At 37.8% G+C, this 25,985-nt stretch overlaps 1 protein-coding gene across 8 annotated transcripts in view; it reads right to left on the reverse strand.

Moving 5' to 3' along the window:
* Positions 1–25,985, reverse strand: part of trip12 (thyroid hormone receptor interactor 12) — a 134,232-nt gene that overhangs the window by 19,321 nt on the left and 88,926 nt on the right. For all 8 annotated transcript variants that reach the window (XM_059994041.1, XM_059994095.1, XM_059994077.1 and 5 more), the window contains 12 exons: positions 22,546–22,737; positions 20,176–20,327; positions 18,603–18,760; positions 16,841–16,914; positions 12,791–12,990; positions 8,979–9,106; positions 8,199–8,350; positions 7,404–7,546; positions 4,953–5,109; positions 3,490–3,588; positions 3,255–3,369; positions 1,730–1,884 (listed from right to left, as the gene is read on the reverse strand). In XM_059994041.1, coding sequence (XP_059850024.1) covers positions 1,730–1,884; positions 3,255–3,369; positions 3,490–3,588; positions 4,953–5,109; positions 7,404–7,546; positions 8,199–8,350; positions 8,979–9,106; positions 12,791–12,990; positions 16,841–16,914; positions 18,603–18,760; positions 20,176–20,327; positions 22,546–22,737 — 1,725 coding nt within the window. The remainder of the gene's footprint in view (positions 1–1,729; positions 1,885–3,254; positions 3,370–3,489; positions 3,589–4,952; positions 5,110–7,403; positions 7,547–8,198; positions 8,351–8,978; positions 9,107–12,790; positions 12,991–16,840; positions 16,915–18,602; positions 18,761–20,175; positions 20,328–22,545; positions 22,738–25,985) is intronic.

Consider the following 25,985-nt stretch of genomic DNA (forward strand, 5'->3'; position numbering starts at 1 on the left):
ACAAACACATACAAATGGCTTATTTGAGTTTTCATCTTTAATATTCTTAGTGACTCAAAATTGGAAACCGCATGAATTTTAGACCACCAACTGACAAGACAAAAATAATTATTTTCATTTTCTGTTAGTTCTTCTAATTAAAAAATTCTCACATTTCTAATTCTGATAAAGAGTGAATGAAGGAGCTGAAAAAAGAGGTGGTTTGATCCCTTGCAGTATGTAGATCTTTGGGTGGGGGAAGGAAATAATTTTCTTCTGTTGTAAAAGATAAATGGGGAACAGAAAATGTATGAGATAACTTTGACAATGATCAGTTTTAACACGAGTAATCGACTGGAGATTTTTTGTAAAATGGAGAAAAACAGTCAGGCATATATTTTTCTTTCCATACAGCTCAAGTAAGAATCACAGAACGGACCCACAAACTTCAGCAGCTATTCATTTTCTGTAACCGAAGGAGAAACTTGCTCTAACATACCCGGTTTTTCTCCCTAGCTAGGGTGTCCATCATTTCCGCATTGAATCCAAAGTTCAGGACAGATAGAAAACAAAAACATTAAGTCCTTTTGTCTGCTTTGTCATTCAATGTGACCATGGTAATAGAAAATCCGTGTCCTGTTACTGCTTTCTCTCCATATCCCTTGATAAGAGACTGAAGCTGCACCCAGCTTGTAGTGTCAACAACACCTGATAACAAATATGCCAAAGCATTCCTGTACTTGTACTCAGTTTGTCCCACAATAAAGGCTGATATACCATTTGTGATTTTAACTGCCCCATTACAGCAGCATGCTCTCTTTTATAAATGGGTTACAACAGCACCCAGGTTTTGCTGCACCTTCTCCTTTCCTGATCTTGTTTATACAATAATGTGCTTTTTTTTAAACCAAGGTGAATAACCTAATTTTTCTGCATTACACAGCATCTCATCTGTTTACTCACTCAACCCATCTAAAACATTTGATCTTCTCTGCATTTGACACCCTAGCCCTGCACCTGTAACTTTAGAGATATTACATTTAATTCCCTTATTCTAAACTTTAATACAAGCTGTGAACAGCTAGAGTGAGCACTGAACTTCAGTACCCACAAGTCACAGGCTATCACTCAAGGCCTCATTTATTCCTACTTTTTCCTGCTGGCCAACCAGTACTCCAGCCATGGTGAAACATTATGCTGATCCTACTTTGCTTTAATTTTATGCCCTTATGTGGCATCTTGTTGAAAACTAAAAAGCTTTACAATCAGCTTTCATGATCTCTGTAAGTTATGTGAATATTCTATTTTTTCCTAAATTAATCTCTTGACTCATGTTCTAAACTGATTTGTCCTCATGTTTACATTTTTCTTGGCTAATTTTCAAATCTTTTCTTTGGATGTGATATCATACCTAGTTAACTGCAGGTAATGTCTCTCTCCAGTTTATTTTTGTCCCAGAACAATAGCTCATCCAAATGCTTCTCAAACATTTGCCAACCTGTCATCCCCATAAGTGACATTTCCGTTTCATGATCCGTGTCTTAAACTGCCTAAACACAAGATTCACCTCAGCTTAAAATACAAGTCAATGTCAGAAACCAAAACCTATTAATTTCAAAATAATTTAAACAGGCTTTAGATGGAACAGAAAAGTATTGTACAAATTCACGCAGGTTATTAACACATTTCATTGAAATTAAACAATCTTTATTTAGCAGCTGAGTTATGCAAAGTTACTAAAAAAACATACCAATCGGAAATCCATGATTGCTTTGGCCAAGAACTTGCCAAGAAATCGTAACTTCATTTTCACTTTGGCTACATATGCTGGCTTTGTATTTCTTCCAAAAGGAACAGGGAAGAGGCCACGTGGATTATGGATATATTTGGTCCCTTCTTGGTTGCCTAACAGCAGAATTAAGTTTGTAAGTTGACAATTAATTTTAGAATCCCCCCCCCCCACCAAAGTATTTTACAGGATCATAGTTTATAGCAGCTCTGATAATATTTGTGCAACACCAATTCTTAAAACAGACTTGAGGGAAGCCATCAAAATTTAGAAAAAGTTTAAAACATTATGCTTAACAATTTTCAGTTGTTAACCTGCTAGATGTCAGTTGGATATCTCATTCATAAACAAAAAATTAAGCTTCTGTGACAAGGGATATAGACAAGTTGAGTAGGCAAAGATTTGGAAAATGGAATATGTATAGCAAGAGATTGGGAACTTCAAAAATGCAGAGATTTCTGGGTATTCTAGTGCATGATCTAGTGGCTGGTAAACAGATGTTGCAAAGGAAAACCAAGTTATTGGTTGTTGACAGTTTAATGCAGTGAGATTCTGCTTCCATTACATTGAACCTTGTTGACATCATTCCTACAGTACATTACAACCGGGTCTCTTCATTAATATTTTTTTTTAAAAGGGGAATCTAATCCTACCCCACCAGAAAAATTAATTTCTCAAAATTTTATTGCACACTTAGCAGCCTAGGAGCAAAATGCTTGCATAAAGTTATCTTAATGAAAAAAATTTATATAAATCACTGCTGCATCATTAAATTAAACTGCACAAGCATTTTAGAATGAGAGCAAGAGCACCCCTCAACCGTTTTCCAGTTTCTTTCATTTCTCTCAACTAGGCCTTTCTATACGACTTTCACCCACGTACTGAACCCAGTCAGATTCCCCATCACTTCCTCTCATTATTCCCACCTTCTCCGCATCCCTTTGGTTCCACTCATCATCTTCCGATCTGCATCTCTCATCTCCACCAATCACTTCCCAGTCACTGTTACCATCCTCATCTGCCCATCAACAACTCCTCACCTGGATCCACCGATCACTTTCCAGACCCTGCCTCAACCTTAAATGTCAACAGCCCCTTTGCCATCACAAATGCTGCCTGCAGTTGCGTTAGCAGCTTGATTTCAGATCAAGGATGAACATTTAGACTGAAGTTGTCTGTGTACTAAGCTTTATACTTTACTTCAGATGTAAAGCTGATAATGATAATCCTCATTCTCAATAGGGGAAAAAAAAATCATCTGGACTCTTGACCAGCTTCAGAAGCAGCATCATTTCCAATTCCAAACCTGTTGATTTTCATATTTGCTGACGTGCACACATCGTGGGCCCACTTAAGTACAAAATCCCTCTACTGTACTATTAAGCCACACTTATTTTAGGATATTTAAGTAATTCAAGCATTAAAATGTCTGATCATTACATATTCATGCAAAGTAGAATGAGATTTCTCACATGACCAAATGTACCTTTAGGGTGGGACAATGTAACTTCATCACCCCGCCACAGACCCAGATCAGCTCTCTGCAGTTCCTGAGATACAAGTGCATAGAATTCCAATGTCGGACCCAGACCTGTGCCAACCTGCAAAGAATTAGTTTTATAAGTTGTAACTGAAGCTTAGCCTTACATTAACAGTATTTAAATATATTAACAGCAATATGAAATGAGAAATTAAGTTTCAATAGGAAATAGTGTGCTTACTTCATTTTCATACTGTATCTCCAGCATTGCTCTGGAGCTTCCCAAATCCTGCATCACCGATTCTGCCTGTTTTAACAGCTCTTCTCTATTCACTGTACGCTACATGGGAGATAAAAGAAAACAGCTGGAACTGAAAAAAATTGCATACAACTTACTTTCCAAAAAGTTATGCTACTTAAAATTGCTTTGACCGTTAAGGATTTAATAATGTGCTGGTGCACACTTCCACAATAATCAGCATAATCTCATTCATATAGTTGAATGATCTGACGGATTTCATGATGTGGTGAGCTGAAACGAACCCCATTCTTATTCATTTCCAATAAACCTTTGCTCAATGCATAAAATAATGAATCTCTTAAGGCCTCAAGTAAACTGAAGACAATTTACTAGTTGCAATTCCAAATTTTTGTCTAAAACACAAGTTCAAGTTGAATTCAAAATCTTGATGCTTGGATGATAAGTAAGGCAACCATTAACCTGGGGAATTTATCTTGTGCCACTCAAACCTCTTTTGAGGAATTCATGAAGTTTAATGAATTAATCACTCTAGTAATGACAACAATCAAGGCAACCCAACAGCAGCATGAACAACAATGCAAAATAAAAGATCCTCAAACTATACTTGGATGTTTTTGTCCCCATGACTTGTACAACTGTTGCCGATCAGTTTTCCAATAAATACCTAAAATGAGACCCAATTTTATGTTCTACCAAACCCAAAGATTTACCTGACTATAGCTGCCTTAATAATTAACAAACAAAAGAACAAGTACAACTGAAATGTAATGGACTATTTTGGAGAATAGAAGACCTGCAGTATGAATATTAATATCAATTAGCACAAGGATGTAAATACATCTCAATCTGTTGTATTTAAGTTTTCTTCACCTAATAACAAGGATCTTAACACAGGAGCAGAGGGCTCATTAAGCCTTGTTCGCCATTTGATCACGGTAGATTTATAATCTGCCCCATTCTCTTGCTTTCTCTCCATAATTTTTGAAGCCCTTACTAATCAAGAATATTTCCAACCTTTGTTTTAAATACACGCAATGACTTGGCTTTCGCAGCCTTCTGTGGCAATGAATTCCACAGATTCACCATCCACATGCTAAAGTTCCTCATTTCTGTTCTAAAGGACATCCTTCTATTCTGAGAATGTGCGCTCTGGTCCTAGATTCTCCCACTATAGCAGAAAAAGTAATTACTTTCCACTTTTGTTTGTTCATTGCTCAGCTCCCATCGGAATTTGTGCTTTGATCTTTGGTCACCATATGAGTATCAGTGGAACAGTCTCCAATGGCGTTGGCTTAGACTTTAGTGTCTCAGTTCTTTAACAGAAGTATTTCAATTTTTCTCAAACTACTTAAAACTATAGTGCAACTACCTGTATTCTTAAAAAAAAGATGAAATGCCAAATACATATCCACATTACAGTTGTATTAATTGTATCAGATTACCTTTTTCCTATCCAAACGGGGAGCAACTCTGCTATCCTGGGAATCAGACTGGTTGATTTCTGGATTTGTATCCAATAACCTCTGCATGGCTCTATCACGATCAAATGCAGTCACATAAAAAAGCATTTGCCGAGTGTCGAATGGGAAAAAGAATGGGCTTGAAGAATAAAAATAAAATGATTGGTAACCTGTTTAAGCACTTAGAAAAATTACAAGTCATGCAGCTCAACTCATTCTTCATTGTTATGGCAACAAGATACTTATTTTTAATACATTACCCTTACTGGTAGAGATAGATTTGCTCGTGTTTTTTGTATGATCATTTCACTCTTAGATAAAATAGAATGCCAACACATTGATAACTGATTTAGTGTCATATATACCAATGAAGTTTATCAGATGTTAGTTTAACCATATTGTGAGTGCTGCAGATATTCATGGATGACACGAAGGCATATGAAATCAGTATTAGAATATAGCGGGTAATGTTCAAACTTGCTGCAAATTCAAAAGCACAACAGATTCATGCAGCTTTCAAGAAAGTAATCAGAATGAAAGCCTAAAATTGCTGCTACCAATGATGAACTTCACCACATTGTGTGGAACTTGGGAGACCAGAAACTCCAATTTCAAATTGTCTTTGGAGACAGCAATTCTTCCGCCAATTAAACAAGATCAAAGACATCTTTAGAGTTGCTGAGCAAATTTACTGATAATGCTTATTTTTTGCTTTGGTTGAAGCCACCATAATTCTCCATTTAGACAGCAGAGGTAACGGCACAAAATGATAACTTCTAAGTTACATACCAGAGTGAGCAACAATTGTACCAGATTTCACTGTTATATTAAATGACAAATGTCATCTAAATTGGAACATACAAGCCAAGAATAATGAAGCCATACAATGAACACACAATACAGCAAATGTAGTCCAATCAGCTTTTCAAGTTGCATCACTCCAATAGTTCATCATTACCTCAGTACCTTTTACTTGCACTTATTCCAAATCCCTCAGTTCCCTTGTACCTAATATCAACTCAAATAAAATTCATGACTGAACTTGTAAAGACTTGTGTCAGGAATTGTTCACTATCCTCTGAGTAACATCACTTCTTCTCAGTTCTACCCTCAACAAACCCCTTAATTTGAGATGTTGACACCCTGAGCAAGATATGAGATGGGCGGGAGGGAGGAGAGGGAGCAGAGGGAGCGAGGGAGCGAAATCAATTCCACATCTACACTATCCAGCCCTGTAAAAAAAAGTGGATGTTCCAACAGTCACCACCACATCTCACACCCCCCCCCGCCACATACTGTAGCAGTAAACCAAGATATTTTTCATTTTAAGCTCATTGAAATCATGAACACATTACAGTTGGAGCTCTAGCACCAGATATGGTATATAACTGGCATCTTCATCATGGATGATGCCTGGGTACATCTAGCCCAGTTGTTTTTATATCTCCACTGTCTATCCCTCCTGATTGGTTAGTTCTCATCCAATCAGGTTTCTGCTCTCCCACCTTGTTTGCAATCAAATTCTAATTCAGGAGTTGAGGACTATCCAATCAGGGAGACTACAAGGTATAAAAACCACCAGACTAGACATGGCCAGGCACCATCACTGATGAAGATGGCAGAGTTTGTCATCAAAATGTTGGTTATAATTGACACTTGTACCCAGCTGAAGCTTTATTAGTCATTTATGCCAGGAAAGCACTAGATCCTTTTTCGGGTCCTCCAGTCACAAATGTCCTTGTAAATTTTCTCCGTACTCTATCAACCTTATTTACATCTTTCCTGTAGGTAGGTGACTAAAACTGCACAGTGTTCTCCAAACTAGGCCTCACCATCATTTTAACTTCAACATAACATCCCAACTACTGTACTGAATACCAGTCTATGAAGGCCAACGTGCTTTGCTTACAACCCTACTGCCTGTGATGCCACTTTCAATGAATTATGTGTCTGTATTCCCAGATCCTTTTGTTTGGCTGCACTCCTCAGTACCCTACGGAGCGTAAAACCTACCCTGGTTTGTCCTCCCAGGGTGCAACATCTCACTTTCTACCATCCCCAATGCAACTAACAAAATGTTAACTGATGTTAAATGTTAAGTGATATTTTTGTGCACTTGTTGAATGGGCCAGATAATTTAATGGACCCTGATGCTGTAATAAAGAACCAAAGATGAAAAAATATAGCTTTATAGTAACATGATCAGACAGATACCATTTCCTTCAGTCAAAAGTACTTCTCACAATAGAGAAGTATTTTTTCTGACACTCTGAACATTCTGAAAGCTGTGTGATTTTCTAACAGATGATATGGGTAAAGATTCCAGAGTTTTAACTAGAAAATTGCTTAATTTTGCATAAAACACATCTATTTATTGAACTGGAAGTTCCATTTGATCTAGTCAGAAGAAAAAGCAGCAGGTTCATTTCATACCAGGTCCTCCCTAACTCTGTCAACCATGTTGGTATATTTCCTGTCATAATAACCAAAGGATCTTGAAGCTGGCGGTTAGCTTTTGCAGTCAATTTGCTGTTGATCAATTCGTTAGTTGGAATTATTTCTTTACAAATTGCATTCTGTAAGAAACAAATTTAAGATATTTTGACAAATGTACAAATGAATTTTGACGCTACATGAAAAAATACACACTTTAAAATATCAATTGCATGTTTAGGAGATGCAAAGAATAGGATAGTTCTTTAGTTACAGCACAATTTATAAAATATAAATTATTAAGTACTACTTTTCCACAAAATGAAGCAAGCTTTTCAGGGATGAAACTACACTGATGCACTCAGAAGCTTGATCCAATTGCAGTAACTAGATTCTGTCACTAGCTTTTGAATAATTGTCATGAGCAGTTAACATTTGTACAGAAGTCTGGATGCATCCATTCATTTGCTTAGCTCATTACATGGCTCTGGATAAAAATAGGAAAATGAACTGGAGAATGCAGATTTCACTAAAACAATAGCACAACTCCATTCCACACAAGGTCAAATGAAATGCAAGTTCTGCCAAAACATTAATGATAAGATTAATTTCTGTTTCACACCACAGATGCCAATTGACTTGCTGAGTATGCATCATGTCTTTTAATAACTCATTAAACTATTGAAAACTATTGCTAATTCCAGAGCCTCTGAACATTCAAACTTGATAATGCATTAGATTTTTACTCCAATCTCTTTCTAGCATCTGTTACTATTGATATTATGTGGTACTCACATTATATAGGTAATACCAGTATCTACTGATCGCATGGAGGACCCTCAGCAGCAGAATTACATCTAATGATGGGTCTTCAAATGTTATACCATCTGGAGGAACTGAAATTAGATAGGTTTCCAAAGGATTTCCTACTGGAGGACACACACCATCTAGATACAAAAAAAGTTACACAGTTCAATTTAAATGTTGATGCAAGTGGAGGACATTTGCTCACTGCACAGTGAACTGCACAACCTTGCTTCAACTTGCATGTAACAAAATATTTTTATAATTATTGATAAGACTTCCTGTTAAATGTTTTTGCTAAAGCTTGGAAGTGTGACAACATGCTTGACAACGAAGATAGTGAAAACCATAGGATCAAAGAGAGGAGTAATTTTCATAATGAAAATGTGGATTATATTGAAGAAATGGGAGAGAATTGTGGTATTTTAGAATGAGGAAAATACTGGAGCTACTGCAAAGAGAATATGAGAGAGCCACTGTTAAAAAAAAATAGAACACGTTAAACTGGGTCCCAATGCAATGCACCATAAACGAGTGCAGAAGTCAGAGACAGCAATTTAAAGCAGAAGACTGAAAATGAACATGCACCACAGAGCAGCATTTTTATTCACCATTTCTTTATAGAAGCTGTTCACACAAAACTACAAAATGTGCATTAAATTAATGCAGCGCCTAAATAAATCAGTCACCACACTAACATATTGGTATGCCCAGAAGAACACTATTTCGATGCTTCTCTCAGTTTTGAAATGTTATATTCCAAATACTAACCATGCCACAGTTCATCATGTTTCCTTGCATTTCTGGGGGAGGTTTTTGTAGGTGCAGACTGAGCTCTTCCTCTTTTCCCACCAACTGCATCCTTCGTTCCTTCTTCCTCTTCTCTAACAGGCTTGTACCTATTTAAAATAGACCATTTCAGAAACTGTGGACCATCGTGTGTGGAAATTAAAGTAATGTAGTAAATGTTGTGAGGAGACTGGCCCCACATTTGACAGAACATTAGTGAGCCCTGTGTAGGCCCATAAGTTTCAGTTTAACAGAAGCCCAAATTCAGTTCTCATGAGAAGGAACATCAAATAATGAAAAAGGTGATTATTTTGCTCCACTTGTTCCCTATCTTAACTAACAAAGGCTTGCTCAGCAGCTTGCCAAAACCTTAATTTAGATCTTTAATCTTAAAGGCACGTTTGCTGACAGAGCTATACAGAATATAGGCTATTCAAGTAAGAATGTAATAATCTACCCAAAAGCAAATTGCTGCAGATGTTGAAACTGAAAACTGCAAATGATCAAAATACTCAGGTCATCTGCAAAAGGAAACAGTGTTTAGATTTATTATCTTTCTCCACGGATGCCACATATTTCCAGAGTAGTCTGTGCAACCTAACACCTATCATAATCTAAATAACAGTCACTGCTGTGTTCTGCAATTCAGATCTAGTACTCCAGCTCCCCCCTTGCAACCATTAATCTCCCTCCAATTATATCTGCACCAGACAAATGCAGATATATTTGTGTCATCCAGAGTTTCTTGGTCTCCAGTTCTCTCCCAGGCATTCCCTTCATCTTCTCCCATAACCCCCCACTCCCACTGTACTCCACCTATCTCTTCTCTGCAACTTAAAGCATATATACTTGCTTTCTTGTTTTTCCAATTCTGAACAAAGTTGACTAACCTGAAAGATCAATTGTTCTCTCTCTAGATGTTGACTATGATATTGCCAGTATTCTGTTTTTATTCATATTACGATGGTGAGTAAAGATTGCAAGAGCACAAAAAAATGTTTCAGGTGAAATGCAGAGATTTTCTTTGCCATCAAAAAGGCTTTGCTAGATAGCAGCCTTTCTACACATTTTATGTGACCTTATCTCAGCTGCATTACCTTACCCACATTAAAAATACTACCCACTTCTACATCAACTTGGCTAACATGAGAGAGCAGTTTTAAGGTACTTGGAAGTAGGTACAGAGGAGATGTCAGGGGTAAGTTTTTTTTTTATTAACAGAGTGGTGAGAGTGTGGAACGGGCTGCCAGCGACTATGGTGGAGGCGGATACAATAGGGTCTTTTAAGAGACTTCTGGATAGATACATGAAGCTTAGAAAAATAGAGGGCTATGGGTAATTTCTAAAGTACATGTTAGGCACAGCATTGTGGGCCAAGGGGCCTGTATTGTGCTGTAGGTTTATAAATGCACTGTAACTGAAGCTGAATATAGTTGACCACTAATAGTTGTATTGCTTGAACACATTCCTGCCAGATTTTCATGCTGAATTAAGGCATTTCTGAAGGGCCCGTTCTCAAATACACAGACAACATTTGAGACTAATCAAGCCATTATGCTTGCTACACATTATAGCACCTGCCAAAACATCAACTGGCTTCCTTCCCCTTTCTATAAACTCAAGACTCAACTTTCACCCAGATTGTCATAAACAAATTCATGCCCATTATAAGTAAATTAAATGGTGCTAAAACAATTCTTTGTGAATCATGAAGTCACTCTCACACCACACAACACTGCTCATACATGCTCCAAGCAGGATGATCATCTCCCAGGGAGAAATGCAAACTTGATTCCTTTCCTCACTTTTCCGTTGATAAAAAAAAACTTAAAACAAAAATATCTTTTGCTAAGTGCCCAAAATTTCAGTTGTATACTATTCAGTTAAAAAGTATTCTAATCTCCATCTACAGAATCCTGAAGGGATTTGCAATCAACTTAATTCTATGATATATTGGTCCTCCTCATGTCCGGTTTCCATTCCTGAGAACTACTCATAACCTCTACTGTTCACAATTAGGAAAAGTAGCTTCATGGCAATATACTTGGAGACACAGGCCAACAAGAGGCAACACATAGTTAACCCAGGGCATTTGACGTGCTTGGATTTCTCTGGAAGACAGAATGACTGTTGTGAATCAAGTTCCTGCACAGCAGAAATTGTCTGCAGCAAATATATCCCAGAGATGAAGACAGAGCAATGTACTGGACAGCAACTCCTTCTCTTGCATCTTCGGCAACAGCTCTATTTCCACCTTTAATATATTCTTCCTTTCAGAGTTCTTTCGAAGACCCTGATCTGAAGTTGCACTCTGACTACGGTTCTTTGAGGGAATGGGACCAGCTCTCGGGGTTTCATAACTGGCCTTGTTTGGCACGCCAAGGGCTCTACCCAAGACTCCTGCTCAGATTTAGAAGCCTAAGATTTCGGGGCTCTGGAGACGGACGGATGGAGGGTCGGTGTCATGACAGGAGACCTGTGTGTCGTCAGGGGAGTTGGAATATCTGCAGTTGTGTGCCCTGATTTTTGGGCACAGAGCACCAGAAAAGCGACGCGGTGGACTTTTCCATAAACCTGGGAGCTGTTTGTTATGTCTCCTTGCTCGCTGTGAAAACGGAGATACCCCTTTCTCCCCATTAGGGAAAGAGAACCTGTAGCATGTCGAATGCCAGGTGAACAATGTAGTCTTTGGGGTAATTGCAAGTCTGTCTTTGCTGTTGAGTGCTTGGTGGCGGGTACCGATGTTTTTTTTGCCAGTGGGGGGAGTGGGCATTGTTGCTTGCTGCCACTTAAGCGTGGGGGGGAGCTGGGGAGGAACTTTAGGGTTCTAACATTTGACTGTCATTCATTCTTTGCGGCACTCCTGTTTTCGTGGATGGTTGCAAAGAAAAAGCATTTCAGGTTGTATATTGTATATATTTCTGCTATTAAATTGCACCTTTGAACCTTTTGAGACCTTACAAATGCTTGTTTGCATGAATAGGCTGTCAATAAGTCAGGTATTCCTAAACTGGGAAGAACCCATAGAATAATTCTTTGTGCACTTTATGGAAAGCATTCCAGAAGCAAAAATATACCATATAAGATTTGCAAGTTCTCCTGTCAATGGAATAAAACTGGAATGTTACATGTTATGGCAACAAGTTGTTCCTTTCAAATTTAATATTTATTCGACTCTGTGTTCAAGAAAGTAGTACTTTGCCATCCAAGCCTTTTGCTGGTTGCTACACCTTAATTTTTCTCCCATAATTTACTCTCAATTTCTTTCTATCCACTTGGACTTCACTGTCTTCTCACTCATTCTGAATTCTCTGCCTCCAGCACTTCCTCAGGACTCCCTCAATTTTTGACTTCTCCCTTTCACCACTTGAATTCTAACAATCCAACATACCTTCCCACCAACTGAACAAACTTCACCTCCAATGCACTTTTCAAAGTACAGATTCATCAGATGAATGGGTTGCACATGTATGGCCCAAATTAGCATTAAGATCTCTGGAGTCAACGAAGGCTGCCAGTGGTTTACAGCACTTCAGGTTTTCTTGTTCAGTCCAGTCAAGTAAAAACCATTTTCCTGATCAACATTGAACAAATTAGCATTAGCATCCTGGCACGGTGGGTCTTTGTAAAGATGGCAGCTGGTTCTTGCTGGGTGGTCATGTGGTCTACAATTACTTTCTGTGAAAGTTACACAGAAGTGGAACAATGCTTTTTCAATTGCTTTGATACAAAGGAAGCATGCAAAGTTATTAGAATAAAGTTCATTGCATGTAATGAGTGCATTTCATACATACCATATCGTATGGGTCTTTGTCCATATCCCTGCCCGTCCTAATGGATTACTCTCATCATCAGTGGATTCTCTTTCCTCATCAGCTTGCACACTGAACTGCCTGACAGCTTGGTAAACAGTCATGTTATAAGGTAGCAAATGATCTCCTATGTAAAACTGTAGTCTGTGCCTTACGCTCCCCGAATTCAAGAATTGGGCAGCCTAGGATTAAAAAAAGGGCCAAGATTTAGTATACTCATCCACTGAAGTACAGTTGCTTCAATAATAAAAATCACTGGTTGACCTAGTAACTTAAACTTCAAAAACTACTGATTTACTTTCTGCATTGTGTTTAAATATGCTGAATTTAGTAGCATCAAGGATATTGAGTGTTAAATTATAAACCATGATACACAATGTAGTAGTTAGAATATATGCCATGTAATTAATTAAAAAAAACCTGATTGAGCTTAGTGAGTTGCAAGTATTGTGATAGAAAATGGAGCACAGATTTAGATTGCAGCAAGGCAGAGGTAGCAACTATGGCTCATTGGTCAGGACTTTGCATTGAAAAAATGGCACCTTCAATCACCAAAAAAATGCCAACAATGCTTTCTTTGGTGTCTATTCCTTCCTTTTCTGGCATAACTTAGAATCTGATCCCACCTACAGGGTAATTCTACTTACAGGCAAGTTCTGTCAGCTTGACAGAAGAATTCTTAGACAGCAAGTTTAGTGAAAGCAATATAATTGACAAATGGAAAAAGGTTTAGATTGATTCTGAAATATGAAAACATACAAGGTTTAAACAGTTTCAAAGGCGTTCAGTGAGAACGGTGTACATAAAGTTTGTGCTCGTGGCACAGCAGTTAGTTCTGCTGCCTTGTAGCAAGTGCCCTGGGTTTGACCCTGACCAAGGGTACTGTCTGTGGTGGTTGAATACTCTCCCCATGACCTCATGGTTACTCTCATTTTTCTCCCCCCCACATGCCATATATCTGCTAGCTAACAAGTCAAAATGACTGCTGTAAATTCTCTCATGTAGGTGGATGGCATGAAAATCATGATGGCAGGTAAATTGATGGAAATGTGCAAGTGTGATTAGTCTAGTTGGATTGGTTGAAGATCACTATATGTAGATAATTTAGTTATATAGATAAGAATGTAGGATGAACAATTAGCAAGTTCACAGATGACCTGCAGTTTAATATTGATAAATGGACAGAGTTATGTTGGCACTCGACAGCAACTTCAAGCTCATCTGTGGAAACAGCTTAATTTCTACCTTTAATGTCTTTTTCCTTTTCAAACGGGATAGGGCTCTGTTGAAGACTGACACGAGTTACACTCAAACTTTGGTTCTTCGTGGCAGTTTTTTTTTAAATCCCAAGGGTATAGTCTAAAAGACTAGCGCAGCTTTGGGGTGCTGGGGATGAGCAGATTCTAAGCCAGTGCCATTGAGCAAAGCATTGTGGGAGAAAACAGAACATCGGATCAGCTGTCTGGGGCTCAGTACTGGCTTTCTCTCGCTGGTGGAGAGGAGGGTTCGCTGCCGATTTGTGAGTTGAAGAACTCTTGGGGGGGGGGGGAGAAGAAGAAACAATGTGCAGACTAACACCATAAATCAGAAAGTTGTTTGTGTCTCCTCTCCCACTGTGAAAGGCGACACCTCTCTGCCTTTGCTAGGGAGAGCGAGAGAGCCTGTGGTATGTCAATTTATCGGGTGAACAATTAGTTTTTGTTATACTGCAGTTCATGGACTTTCTTGGGGGCTTTCCAATTGCCTACTTGGTGGATGCTGGGTTTTTTTTTTGCGGAGCTGGGGGAGTGGAGGGTTGTTGCTTTGCTGCTGCTTGTGCATGGAAGGGGGGCTTTGGGGTTCTAAGGTTTTACTGTCACTTATTCTTTTGGGGACATTTGTTTTCATGGATGTCTATGTAGAACAAGAATTTCAGGATGTGTACTGTATACATTCTCTAATAATTAAATTGAACTATTGATGAGTGTCATCATTGGCAACAGATCAACATTAAATTGGAAAAATGGCAAATGAAATTTAATCCTGAAAACAGATGATCAATAACACTATAACAAATAAAACCCGAATTCAAATATCAAATGGAAAAACCCTAGGAAGTATGGAGGAACAGAGACACCTGTGTGTACAGTACATGTCCAAAAATCCCTGAAGGCAGAAACAAACAGGTGGGTAAGGTGGTAAAGCAGCATTCAGTAGTTTGGGACACTAAATATAATGCAAAATTTTTATAGAATTGATCAATACATTACCTGGAGGAATTTCAGCTACCAGTGACTGGAAGGGCCAGTTTTGTATTATTTTGGAGCTGAAATAGTTCAATGGAGGTGAGGGGTTGGCAGGCGGCAACTTGATGAATATAGACAAGAGCTTAGTCAAGATGGCGCTAAACAGCGACTCCTTTGTTTGCATCTTCGGAAACAGTTCTATTTCATCTTTAATACCTATTTTTTCCTTTCAGGCTTCTTTTGAAGACACTGACCCGCAGTTAAACTGACTTCAGTTCTTAGCAGGAATGGGACCCGCTCTCAGGGTTTTACGACTGGCTGTTATCTGACATGCTACGGGCATGGCCTAAGAGTTCAACTCACCTTTGGAGGCTAAGGATCTTGGGGCTCTGGAGACCGGTAGATTGAAGGTCAGTGTCTTGGACCAGTGAGTCGTTGGGAGCTGGAAGATCTTTGGCTGTGTGCCCAGAGACCTGAAATCTTTGGGCACAGAGCTCGGAAAAAGCGACACAATGGACTTTTAACATCATAAACTAGCGAGTTGTTTGTTACGTCTCCCCTCTCACTGTGAAACAGAGAGATCTTTCTCCCTTATTGGTGGGGGGGGGGGGGGGGGGGGTGGAAAGAGAGAGAACCTGTGGTATGTCAAATATCCAGTGAACACATCGCCTTTGGGTACTGTAAGTCTGTCTTTGCTGTTGCTTTTGCTGCACACTTGAGTGCTAAGTGGCTGGTGCCAATGCTTTTTTTTTGCTGGTGGGGGGAGCTGGGTGGACTTTGGGGTTCTAGCATTTAATTGTCATTCTTTAGGGCACTTCTGTTTTCTTGGATAGTTGTGAAGAAAAAACATTTCAGGATGTATTTTGTATACATTTCTGGCATTAAATGTACACTTAAACAAGATTAGCAGCGTGGATCGAAGAAATGGTGGGCATCAAAGAAAGTGGTGTTTACAACCAGAGGATTAGGGTAGAGATTTGAGAAAATTCTCTTCCATCCATCCCCCCTCCCCCCATATGGTGATATCCAGAGTATTCTAGATTTTAGTACTTTGAATAATACCATATTAATACCTGGGTACAGATAGCGATGGTCATGGCTGTGGGAGAACAGGATGTGTGACCTATTCCTGCTCAGCTTAATATAAAGGATGATTTATAATGGATATAATTTCAACATGAATTAAATGTCCAAACTGCATGCCTCTTCAAGCATAACTCAAGTTCCTGAATTTTAACTTCCTGCTCTAAGACTTTGCAAGGGTAGACTGTTTAACAAATTATCAATCATTATTCATCACATTCCAGTACGAGGTAATAGCTTAAAAAAAAAACCAGGAACAAGAATAAGGAATAAGAGAACAGCTTGTTCCCAATCTATTCAGTCATTTGAGACTAAATAAAAGTCAATCCTTAATAAATCACACGGAATTATTCAACTGTAGAAAATAATCATAGCAAAAGTAAATGTTATATAATGGTGTAACATTCTCCAAAGCTTGGATGGTGTTTGAATTTGCAGTGAAAAGCAATACATAGAAATGTGGATGGATATACTCAGATGGACACACAATATAAATTTAAGCATTTGATGGCTCCTTTTGGATATTGGTTGAGTGCTTCTCTCCTTTTATAAAAGGAGAAAATTTTATATTGTGATCAAGTTGTAATTTGTAGATAGAAAATTATCATATTTTCTAAAGCAAACAAGCTGATTTTCTAAGTGAACATTTGACAGTTAATCATTAGTTTTAATAGAAGTTGACAATGATAAACACTTCTGTAAGATCCAGCTAAGAGAAACTCACCAATGACTCATCAATTTCATCATCTGAGCCATCATCATCACTATCTTCATCTTCCTCACGTATTCTTCCATACCCTTGAATCAGAAAAATGTCAACATTAGCTTCAGAATTTCAGACCAGCACAAGAGAACACAAATGCAATTAAAAATCATGACCACTATAGTGCAAAAAAAAAGCACAGGAACCAACAGTCCTAAATATTTACTTACCTTCTATTCTTTTTCATTCCTCTATGCATTCATCAACTGAACTTCACATCTCATTAAGGTGGCAGAGATTTTTTCTTTGCACGACATTAATTTCCATTGAACGTGTATTTTCAAAATGAATACGGCACTCTAGTTCCATAGTACCTACTATTCTTTTAAGCTAAAGATACTATTTCTTAATTGAAATGTTTTTGACTGTTTATCAACCACAGTTTTTTAATATTTGGCTTGAATAATGTTCTCTGACCATTTACAATCAAATTTGGCATCCCAACACTAATTTCAAAGGCACTTCCATGGTTGCTTAAGAGTTTTGAATCCCATTCACAATATATGCCTCAACCATAATGGTTGTTGTTGCCTGGAAAAAAATTGTGATTTGTCAAAATTATCCATTCCAAAGTCCATGCTGGGAAATTTTATCTACATATATCTATATATACACACACACACACCCTTTGAGACATAAATGTCATAAGAAATGACAGACTAATGAAGGTTCCAACCTTTTTTATGCCATGCACCTCCTACCAATAACCAAGATGTCTGTGAACCCCAAGACTAAATGGGCCTAGATTAACCTACTTTGATATCACATTTAATAGGATTTTTTTGGTCATTCTTCAGTACACAAGCAAAATTTTGAAGCATTGGCAATTTTCCCTCATCTTTCCTCTACCCTTGCTTTAAACAATGTGCAATCATTTTTTTTCTTCTGTTTCTTCAATCTGTTTTGTCTTCAAACATTAAGATTTGTTTTTCTAACATTCTTCTCTTTGCAAGATGATGGTTAATATTTGAGCAAAATAAAATCAAAATTTGAAATGGAATGCTTGATCTACTTTTGTGAAGTATTCCTGATGTTTTATAGGCAGATTACTATCTATACTAGTGACATTGTTTCCCTCATAACAAGCCACTGGGCTTCATTCTTCCTTTAAAGTCAATCCAGCTCACTTTTATCCACTTCCAGCATATAGTCGACAGGAGTGTTGGTGTTTTTTGCTTTTCATCTACAATAGATGTGGTCTGTACTCAGATTTTTAGCAAAGCCACAAATCAGCTGGCTGATTGAAAACATACATTTCTCAATAGTGAATTCATTTCCTTCAGCTTCTAAGCTGCACCCTGACAAAATAAAACTTATCAGACAACCTCAATTCTAGTTTAGCTTTTTAGAGTTGCTATTTTAATTGAGGACTCTTAAGAGTTAATTTTGTTAAGCCAGGTCAATTGGATAATGGAAAATTGATTCTTTACACCTGTGTACTGAGGAAAGATAAACTATCTTAAATTAAGGTTTAAAAAAGGTGGCATCAAAACATTGAGACCAATTAATGATATTTCAATCTTTTCAAATAAAATTAATTTGTCCCAGACAGTTAAGCCAATTTAAGTGAAATATCCAGGTTGGTGTAATTTAGACAAAGCCTTGATTGTTTGACAAAATACAGTAGATTTTTAATTCAAGGTACGATTTGAACATTATTGCCAATATCACAACATAAATGAAAGAAAATTTTACTGCTTAACTCATATCAAACAGCCATTACCTCTGACAACAAGATAACGCTCAATGGCCTGTACTAAAGCCAATGGATCAATCTTTACTGGACCACCCTTCCACTGCTTGACATTGGTACTGTCTGGATGTCTCTGTAACTGACATTTCAATTGATGTGTATTGAAGAATTTCAGAGCCTGTGATCCCCTGATGAAAGAAAAAGAATCAAATGAAAATACATTGTCATGGAAAAGGAAAACTAACTTCCAGAGCTACACAAGCAACTAAAACTATTACACCACCACCCTCCACCCCCAAAGATTAGGAAAGATTTATGCAAGTCTAACAGGTTAAATGCAAAGGAGAGGTAGAATGTTAACATGTACATGAGCAATGCAGGACAGAGTCTGAAATTAAAAGCTTACATTATTTCAAAAACCATCACTATATTACCCGATGCTAATTATATATTCCAGTCTCAAAAGTTCCAAATAATTGAAGGCCAGCTGAAACCCGATAATGGGTCTCAGCCCAAAACGCCAACTATTGATCCCCTTTTATATATGCTATCTGATCTGCTTAATTCCTCCAGTACTATGTGTTGCTCTGGATTCCAGTATTATTTACAAAATCTCAGGTGTTTCTAACTGAAGGCTAGTTTAGCCTAGGACAATTAGAAGTTAAAATGGGTAACAATGACATCATCTACCCAAACATGTAACATTGACTTAAGCTCCAAATATTAGTTAAGTTTTTGAACTCCAAGAGAAGCTCTTCAAGTGCAGCATGTTGACATTGTGCAAAATTTGCATTTTGGTGTGACTGCTTGTGTTTCCTCTGGTTCTACCTCACAACTAGCAAGTTGACTTCCGTAAATCACTCGTAAATATAGGTTACTGCCAAAATAAATCAAAAAAATAAATATTGATTGGCCTACAATAAAGAATATATAGCAAGAGTTGTTCCTTTTCACAAATTGTGGTGCATTGGGTGGCATTTTCTTTGCCACTTCCTGACAGTTTGTCTGTTTTTTTTATATAACGAGGACAAGTTGCTAGCTTGATGATCAACCCAGCACGAATGGAAAGTGGGCAGGCAGCAGGACGGGTTTGAACCTGGGACCCTTCACCTTGAAGCCTGATGCTGCTACACCACCATCTGACAAACAGCAAGAGTACAAGGAAATAAAGCCAGTAAGATTGTTGCTGTGAGAGCTAGTGTGGAATTAATAGGGGAAATAGCTTCCCATTTCATTAAAACTTATAGCAACAGGTTGCCATTTTAGCTTGGAGCTAAATAAAGTTCAGATTTAGTTCATTTTTAAGTTGGTATAGAACACCACAATATGCCGAACACCCCAGCAAAACCCACATAACCCAGTCATAGGACTTTCATGATTAAGTTAAATCAAACCACATTCAAAGATCAATCTCTAAAATCTGAATCATGAACTTAAATTGCTGTAATCCAGGGATATTAACCTTAAAGATTGTAAATGTTTCTCAACAATGGCTGGCTTTCTTTTAGATTGCCTGCAGGTTGGTGGAGATAGCAAGGGCACAGAGTAAAAAATGAAGGTTCCACACCTTTAAATTTTTGATACTTCCATTTATTATTCATACCTGCTTCCTGTTCCATTACCACTTGGGAAATCATGCACTTTCACTGGAAACTGCTCCATCTGACTCAGACAATTGTTCATTTTGTGCACCAATGCCAGCAATGGCCCGTTTCCAAGTGGTTCAAGTCTACCAAGAGGTTCATCTCCTGGAGGCTGCAAAGAGACAAAATACATAGCAATCCTGAGAATTATCTCTATTCATCCAGGTTTGGAAAATTGATTTTTTTTTCTTCCTCTTTACTTTAAAAGTGTAAGGGCAAATGACACTGAAGCTTAATTCAACACAAGGCATTCTGCAAATATTGGCTAGGTCAGCAGAATTTCTCTTTCAAAACCTCTGAGATAGATCTGATTAACAGACCTACATCAGAGATGCCACTTAGAAAATGAGCTTTCAATCTGTGTGCACAATTTATACCCTTTAATGTCAGAGAGCGATTAAACATGTTACATTATAAGCTAGCTTCCAACAAAAGAAATAATCAGTTGAATAATTTTTTTTAAAAGTCTATTATAGGCAAATATATTTTCTGCATTGGCAACATCACAGGTTTATAATAGTGCAGACAACATGACTATTAACAATGGCTTTGTATCTATATTTAGATCTATTCTGCAATTAATACACCAAGTTTGAAACATCTCAATGTTCAGAATCAGTATCAAGCAGCACAAAAACAGGCTTCTTGGCCTACTATGCCAATGCCTCCAAATGAAAAATCCCATTTACTAGCACTTGGTCCATAGCCTCATGTTGGCGATTCAAATGATCTGTTGGAAAAAAATTCCTCTTTTCCCCTCTGATCCTCTTACTCCTCACATTATTGGCCAAAGACAAATCAACAAAACCCTCACCAAATCATGACTTTTTTCTCCTCTTATCAGCAAAATTTGCCATACAATTGCTTACACAAGATAACATCACAGAAGAGCAAATTAAAGTGAAGTGCCCCGGAAAAAGTTACCAGGATTTAGCAATTAATAAAGATATTGACTTCCTCTTGAAGCCAATAGTTTTTAAAACTACGTCTCATTTTATTTCATTTGGTAGGGGCAGAATTTAGGAGAGCTGAGGCAGAAAATAATTGGATGAGTGCTCATTGGAAATACTGCTTCTGGTGGCTAATTTGTGGATGTACCTGAATAAATGACATTAAATTGACAGCTAATTTACCTAGTTGGAGGCAAGATAATCTACGAGAAAAATATTGTTACTTATAATCTCCCTTAAAAGCTGAGACACCAATTGCTTTGACATGAAGAATAATTTAGTTTTACTTCTCTGCAGCACTCCAATGACATCTTAACCAGTGAATCTAGGACTTCGATCCAGCAACAATGAACAAGATACATCAAAGTAAGACATGCAACATGAAGATTAACATTGAAGAATAAGCACAATATTACTGGTTAGAGGTTAAAAGGGAGAAGTGCTATCACAGTAATATGCTGTACTCTATCCTGTAGATAGTCAAACTGCCAGAGAAGTTAATAGGTTTTGGTGGCATGGGCCTTGCTTCAGTAAGTTGTTGGACCTGAATGCTGCGGACCTTCCAATATCATTGCAATTCTAATCATCCAATAGAATAGTGAAAACTATTATATTGAATTCTAGGCATAGGTAACTAACTAGCTGGAATGAGATGTGAGAATTTCTAACCCCTGCCCTACTTCTGCAATGGTTAGTTTGGTTGAACAAATTAATCTTCAAGGTCAAAAGGCATTGCCAAATATTCTAATGGGCGCAAATCCGTAAAGTAAGGAGAAAACAACTTTTAATAAAATCAATGTCATGGGTCATTATTATAGGAAATGCAGGGATGAAAGGGCAATTTCCAACTTTGATCAATCACCCAAAAAACAGCATCTTTCTTTAGAATATACAATCACAGGTTATAATATGACTACTGAACTTCAAGATGTACAGTACTCCAACTATGTGTTTCCTTGAGCAATAATCAACTGAAGAATATGATAAGTGGTAAGCAGAATGTGCACTTCTACTGCACCTGCTCTGACTCATGACTACCCATACCTATTTACCATTGAATGCTCTTGGAGCCCTTTTCTTATTTAAAACCTGTTCTAATTTTTGTGGCAATTGCTCCCCACGTATCGCAAGACATTTGGGTGTTTCAGGTTCAAAATTGTTTACTAAGTTTTTGATTAATATTAATTGATGTCAAGATAGTTCATAAAGAATTTTAACCTTTCTGAAATTTAAATATATGCACTTTAATTTTTCATTGCAGTGTTTTTTGAGATCAGTTTGATGATCTCACAGAACTAGATCTGGAGTTACTAGTTATCAGATTGGCAAGATTTGTCAAGAGGGAAAAAATAAATGTATGTAATCAGAGTTACCACTTACAGGACAACCATAGAATACGTGAAGAAACCTTTTCAATCTGACATGTCGGTTCACCAGGTCTTTGTCACTTTTAGACGTCAAATACAACAGTAACTGCTTTACAAAACCACTGTGCTGAATTTCAAAGGATGACACATCAGACTCCGAGACTATTGAGCGAATTTCAAAAAGGCACTCAATTCCTCCATCCACCTTTTATTGGGGGGGGGGGGGGGGGGGGAGAAGAGAAGAGAAAGGATAAAACACTAGGATACCAATTATAACAAAACTGCTTCAAAAATTTAGCACAAATGCTATTCTAGCACACATTTTACAAATATTCATGATTTACCTAATTCTTAGACAACCTCAATGTGCTTTCATTAAGAAATAATCAGTCTTAAAATGAATATTATGTGACACAAGATCAAAGTTCCAGCTTTAGACTTGATCAAAGGCAAAGGTGAAACATGTAGTACATGCATCATGCACAGCATTGGACAAATGAAGCTCAATGGAAATAGGTGGGTAGATAGAGCAGAGGCCTGATTAACAAGTCAAGGAAGTAACTGGGGAGTGAGGTCTAATGTTACACTTTTAAGATGAAACTTAAAGCACTGTAGACATTTAGAATTATATGAACCAGGTAGATTTTAAGAGAAATGGAATCGGCATTGAAATACACAAACTGAAACAGTCTTTGCAGAAATCAGATCATAAGCAACAGTCTAATATGGTTGGGCGAAACCTTTTGCAATTGAAACCCATTACCTATCCCAAGACATTAAGTTACTCAAACTTCTATTTAATTTTTTAATCAACTCTGCTTTGTCATTTTGAAGGACATTCATCATAGAACCTACAAGTTGTATGGCAGTCAGCTTCAGTGTACCGAATTTAAGTCTGGAACAAAGGACAATCTGCACAGAGATAACCTGTATAAGGGGTTGGGTGCAGCTCCTGTAGGAGCAGAAAGACTGTGATGGTGATTAAAGAGACCATATGAAGATATTATTGGACTGTTTGTATAAAATGGAAATGCTATCTTTCAGCAGAATTGCAAAATTAAAAGTCCACTTGATCCCCAAGAGGCAAGTAATAAACACTACAGCGCATTTCTAACAGAAGCTTTTTTCTACTCCAATGTTTCTAGTTCTGGGGGCGGAGGGGGGAGAGAGGAATCTACTAACAGAATAGATAATGACTAAGTGATGCAATCTGATTGGCAACTTCAAACAACTTCAAGTGCTTCAAAATAAACACTTTTGCCTCAAGTTCATTCACTATAACAAATCCCTGCAATCCATTTGTTCTCAGGCAGCTCACACAAAATTGCAATGTTTCTCATCAAAATGTACTGATGAAGCATCTCCAGCCTTCTCTTCCCACTGATGTGACCAGACCTGCTTGAGCGTTTCCAGCATTTGCTTTTCTAAAAAAATATTTCAAGCACCCACTTACAAAATAAATTTTATTCAAGAGATTCACAATCCTTAGAAAACTTAGCTTTAATGTTTAACCACAGACCCCCAGTACTAGATCAGCACATAACCACTCATTCCAATTCCCCAAGAGTATTATTTTCTTCACATTCACTCTGGCAAAATCTTTGCATCTTGTGTTTCAATTAACTTGCCTCTGACTCCTGAAGTTCTACAGCATATAAACACGCTTTCACCCCACCATGTTTATGCTCGCCATCATGCCCATCTATGCTAATCTCATTTGCCTGAACTAATTTCCTTCATGCCACGTCAGATGCTGACTAAATGTTGCTACTATTCTTGCTTCAACCTCTTCCTCTGTCAGCTCATTCTAAATATCAAACAATAAAAATTTTACTTCCCAGATTCTTTCTAATTCTTTCCTTCACCTTAAACCTCTAGTTTTAGACACATCTACCATGGCCTACCAACCATTTTATAGCATTGTAAGAGGAAGTCCAAATTCAATGTCTCCTTCACCATACCATTTACCTAGGATGCACTTTTAGGGTGCCAGGTACAAGTCCCCATGTCTCTGTTGATTAACACTTCCCAGAGCCCTGCCAATTGCTTTGCATGTTTTGTCCTGGTTTAACTTCCAAAAATGCATTTTGCACTTGTCTGAGCTAAATTCCATCTGCCATTTCTTTGCCCACTTTCCCCAATACCCTATAAACTTAAGCAACTTTATTCACTGTCCACTCTATGAACTTCAGCATCATTAGCAAGTTTACTAATCATGCTACCCAAATGCTCCTTCAAATTATTAATGTATATGAGAGGACCGAGTACCAATCTCTGTGGCACACCACCATTCACCAGAAAATCAGAAGAAAAAACTGACTCACTCCAAAAAGCCAATTTTGTATCCATTTGGTGAACTCTCCCTAGATTCCATGTGTTCTAACCTTTTTACAATATAGCACCTTATCTATGCTAACCAGTCATGTCTGTCTATACTAATACCACTTGCTAAATTAATTTCATATCTTTTTATGCTTAACTCATTCAACAGCCTGCCCAGATGCCAATTAAACATTGCTACTGTTCCTGCCACGACCACTTCCTCTGGCAGCTCATTCGAGAAACCAATGAAAAATGTACTCCTTCAGATCCACTTTTAAAAAATCTTTTCCTTTACCTTAAGCATCCAATTTTAGACATCTGTACCATGGCCTAACTGTATTTAATAGTATTGTATTCAATGTTTCAGCCACTGAAGACAGGCAAACCATTTGTCAAAAACCTTTTAGTTCACTTGACATTTTCTGCCCTGCCCTCAAGTCCTTTGGTGATCTCTTCAAAAGAAACACAAGTTCATGGGACACTACTCCCCACTAACCTTTATTACATAATCTCAATCAGTCCTCGTCTTTCCAAATACATCTCAGAATGCCAAACTCCCACCACTGATGCAAGGATCACCAGACTGCAGTTCCCTAGAAAACCTATGCTACACTACTTTATATTAGCTAGCTTTCAACCTTCAGGTACTTCACCAGTGGTGACCACTGTTACAAAGCCCTGCAAGGACCCTGGCAGTCTTAACTTCCTCCCCCCCCCCCCCCCCCATCCTGCTAACCATAATACCCTAGAATACACCTCATCAGGCCTTGGGGATTTATCCATGTTTATGCATTTCAGGATACTGACTTTACAAATTCTGCCTGCATTGACTCAATAGCTTGCATGTCCTTCTCTACAGAAAATACAGATGAGGTATTCACTTAAGAACTGGTCCATTTCCCATGGCTGCACGTATAGATTTCCACATTAATCCTCAAGGAAACCCACTGTCGCTAGCAATCCTTTTATTTGTAGTTTACTTAAAAGGAACTCCCAGGATTTTTATCAGAAAGTTTTGTAGTCCCTTTTCCCTCCAAATTTCTGTAAGTGTATACCAACATTGCATACTCTTAAGGGACTTGCTTGATCCCAGCTGCCTATACCACACATACAAACTCTCCTTTATCCTGA

The sequence above is a fragment of the Hypanus sabinus genome, chromosome 2 (genome assembly GCF_030144855.1).
Source record: "Hypanus sabinus isolate sHypSab1 chromosome 2, sHypSab1.hap1, whole genome shotgun sequence".
Lineage (NCBI taxonomy): Eukaryota > Metazoa > Chordata > Chondrichthyes > Myliobatiformes > Dasyatidae > Hypanus > Hypanus sabinus.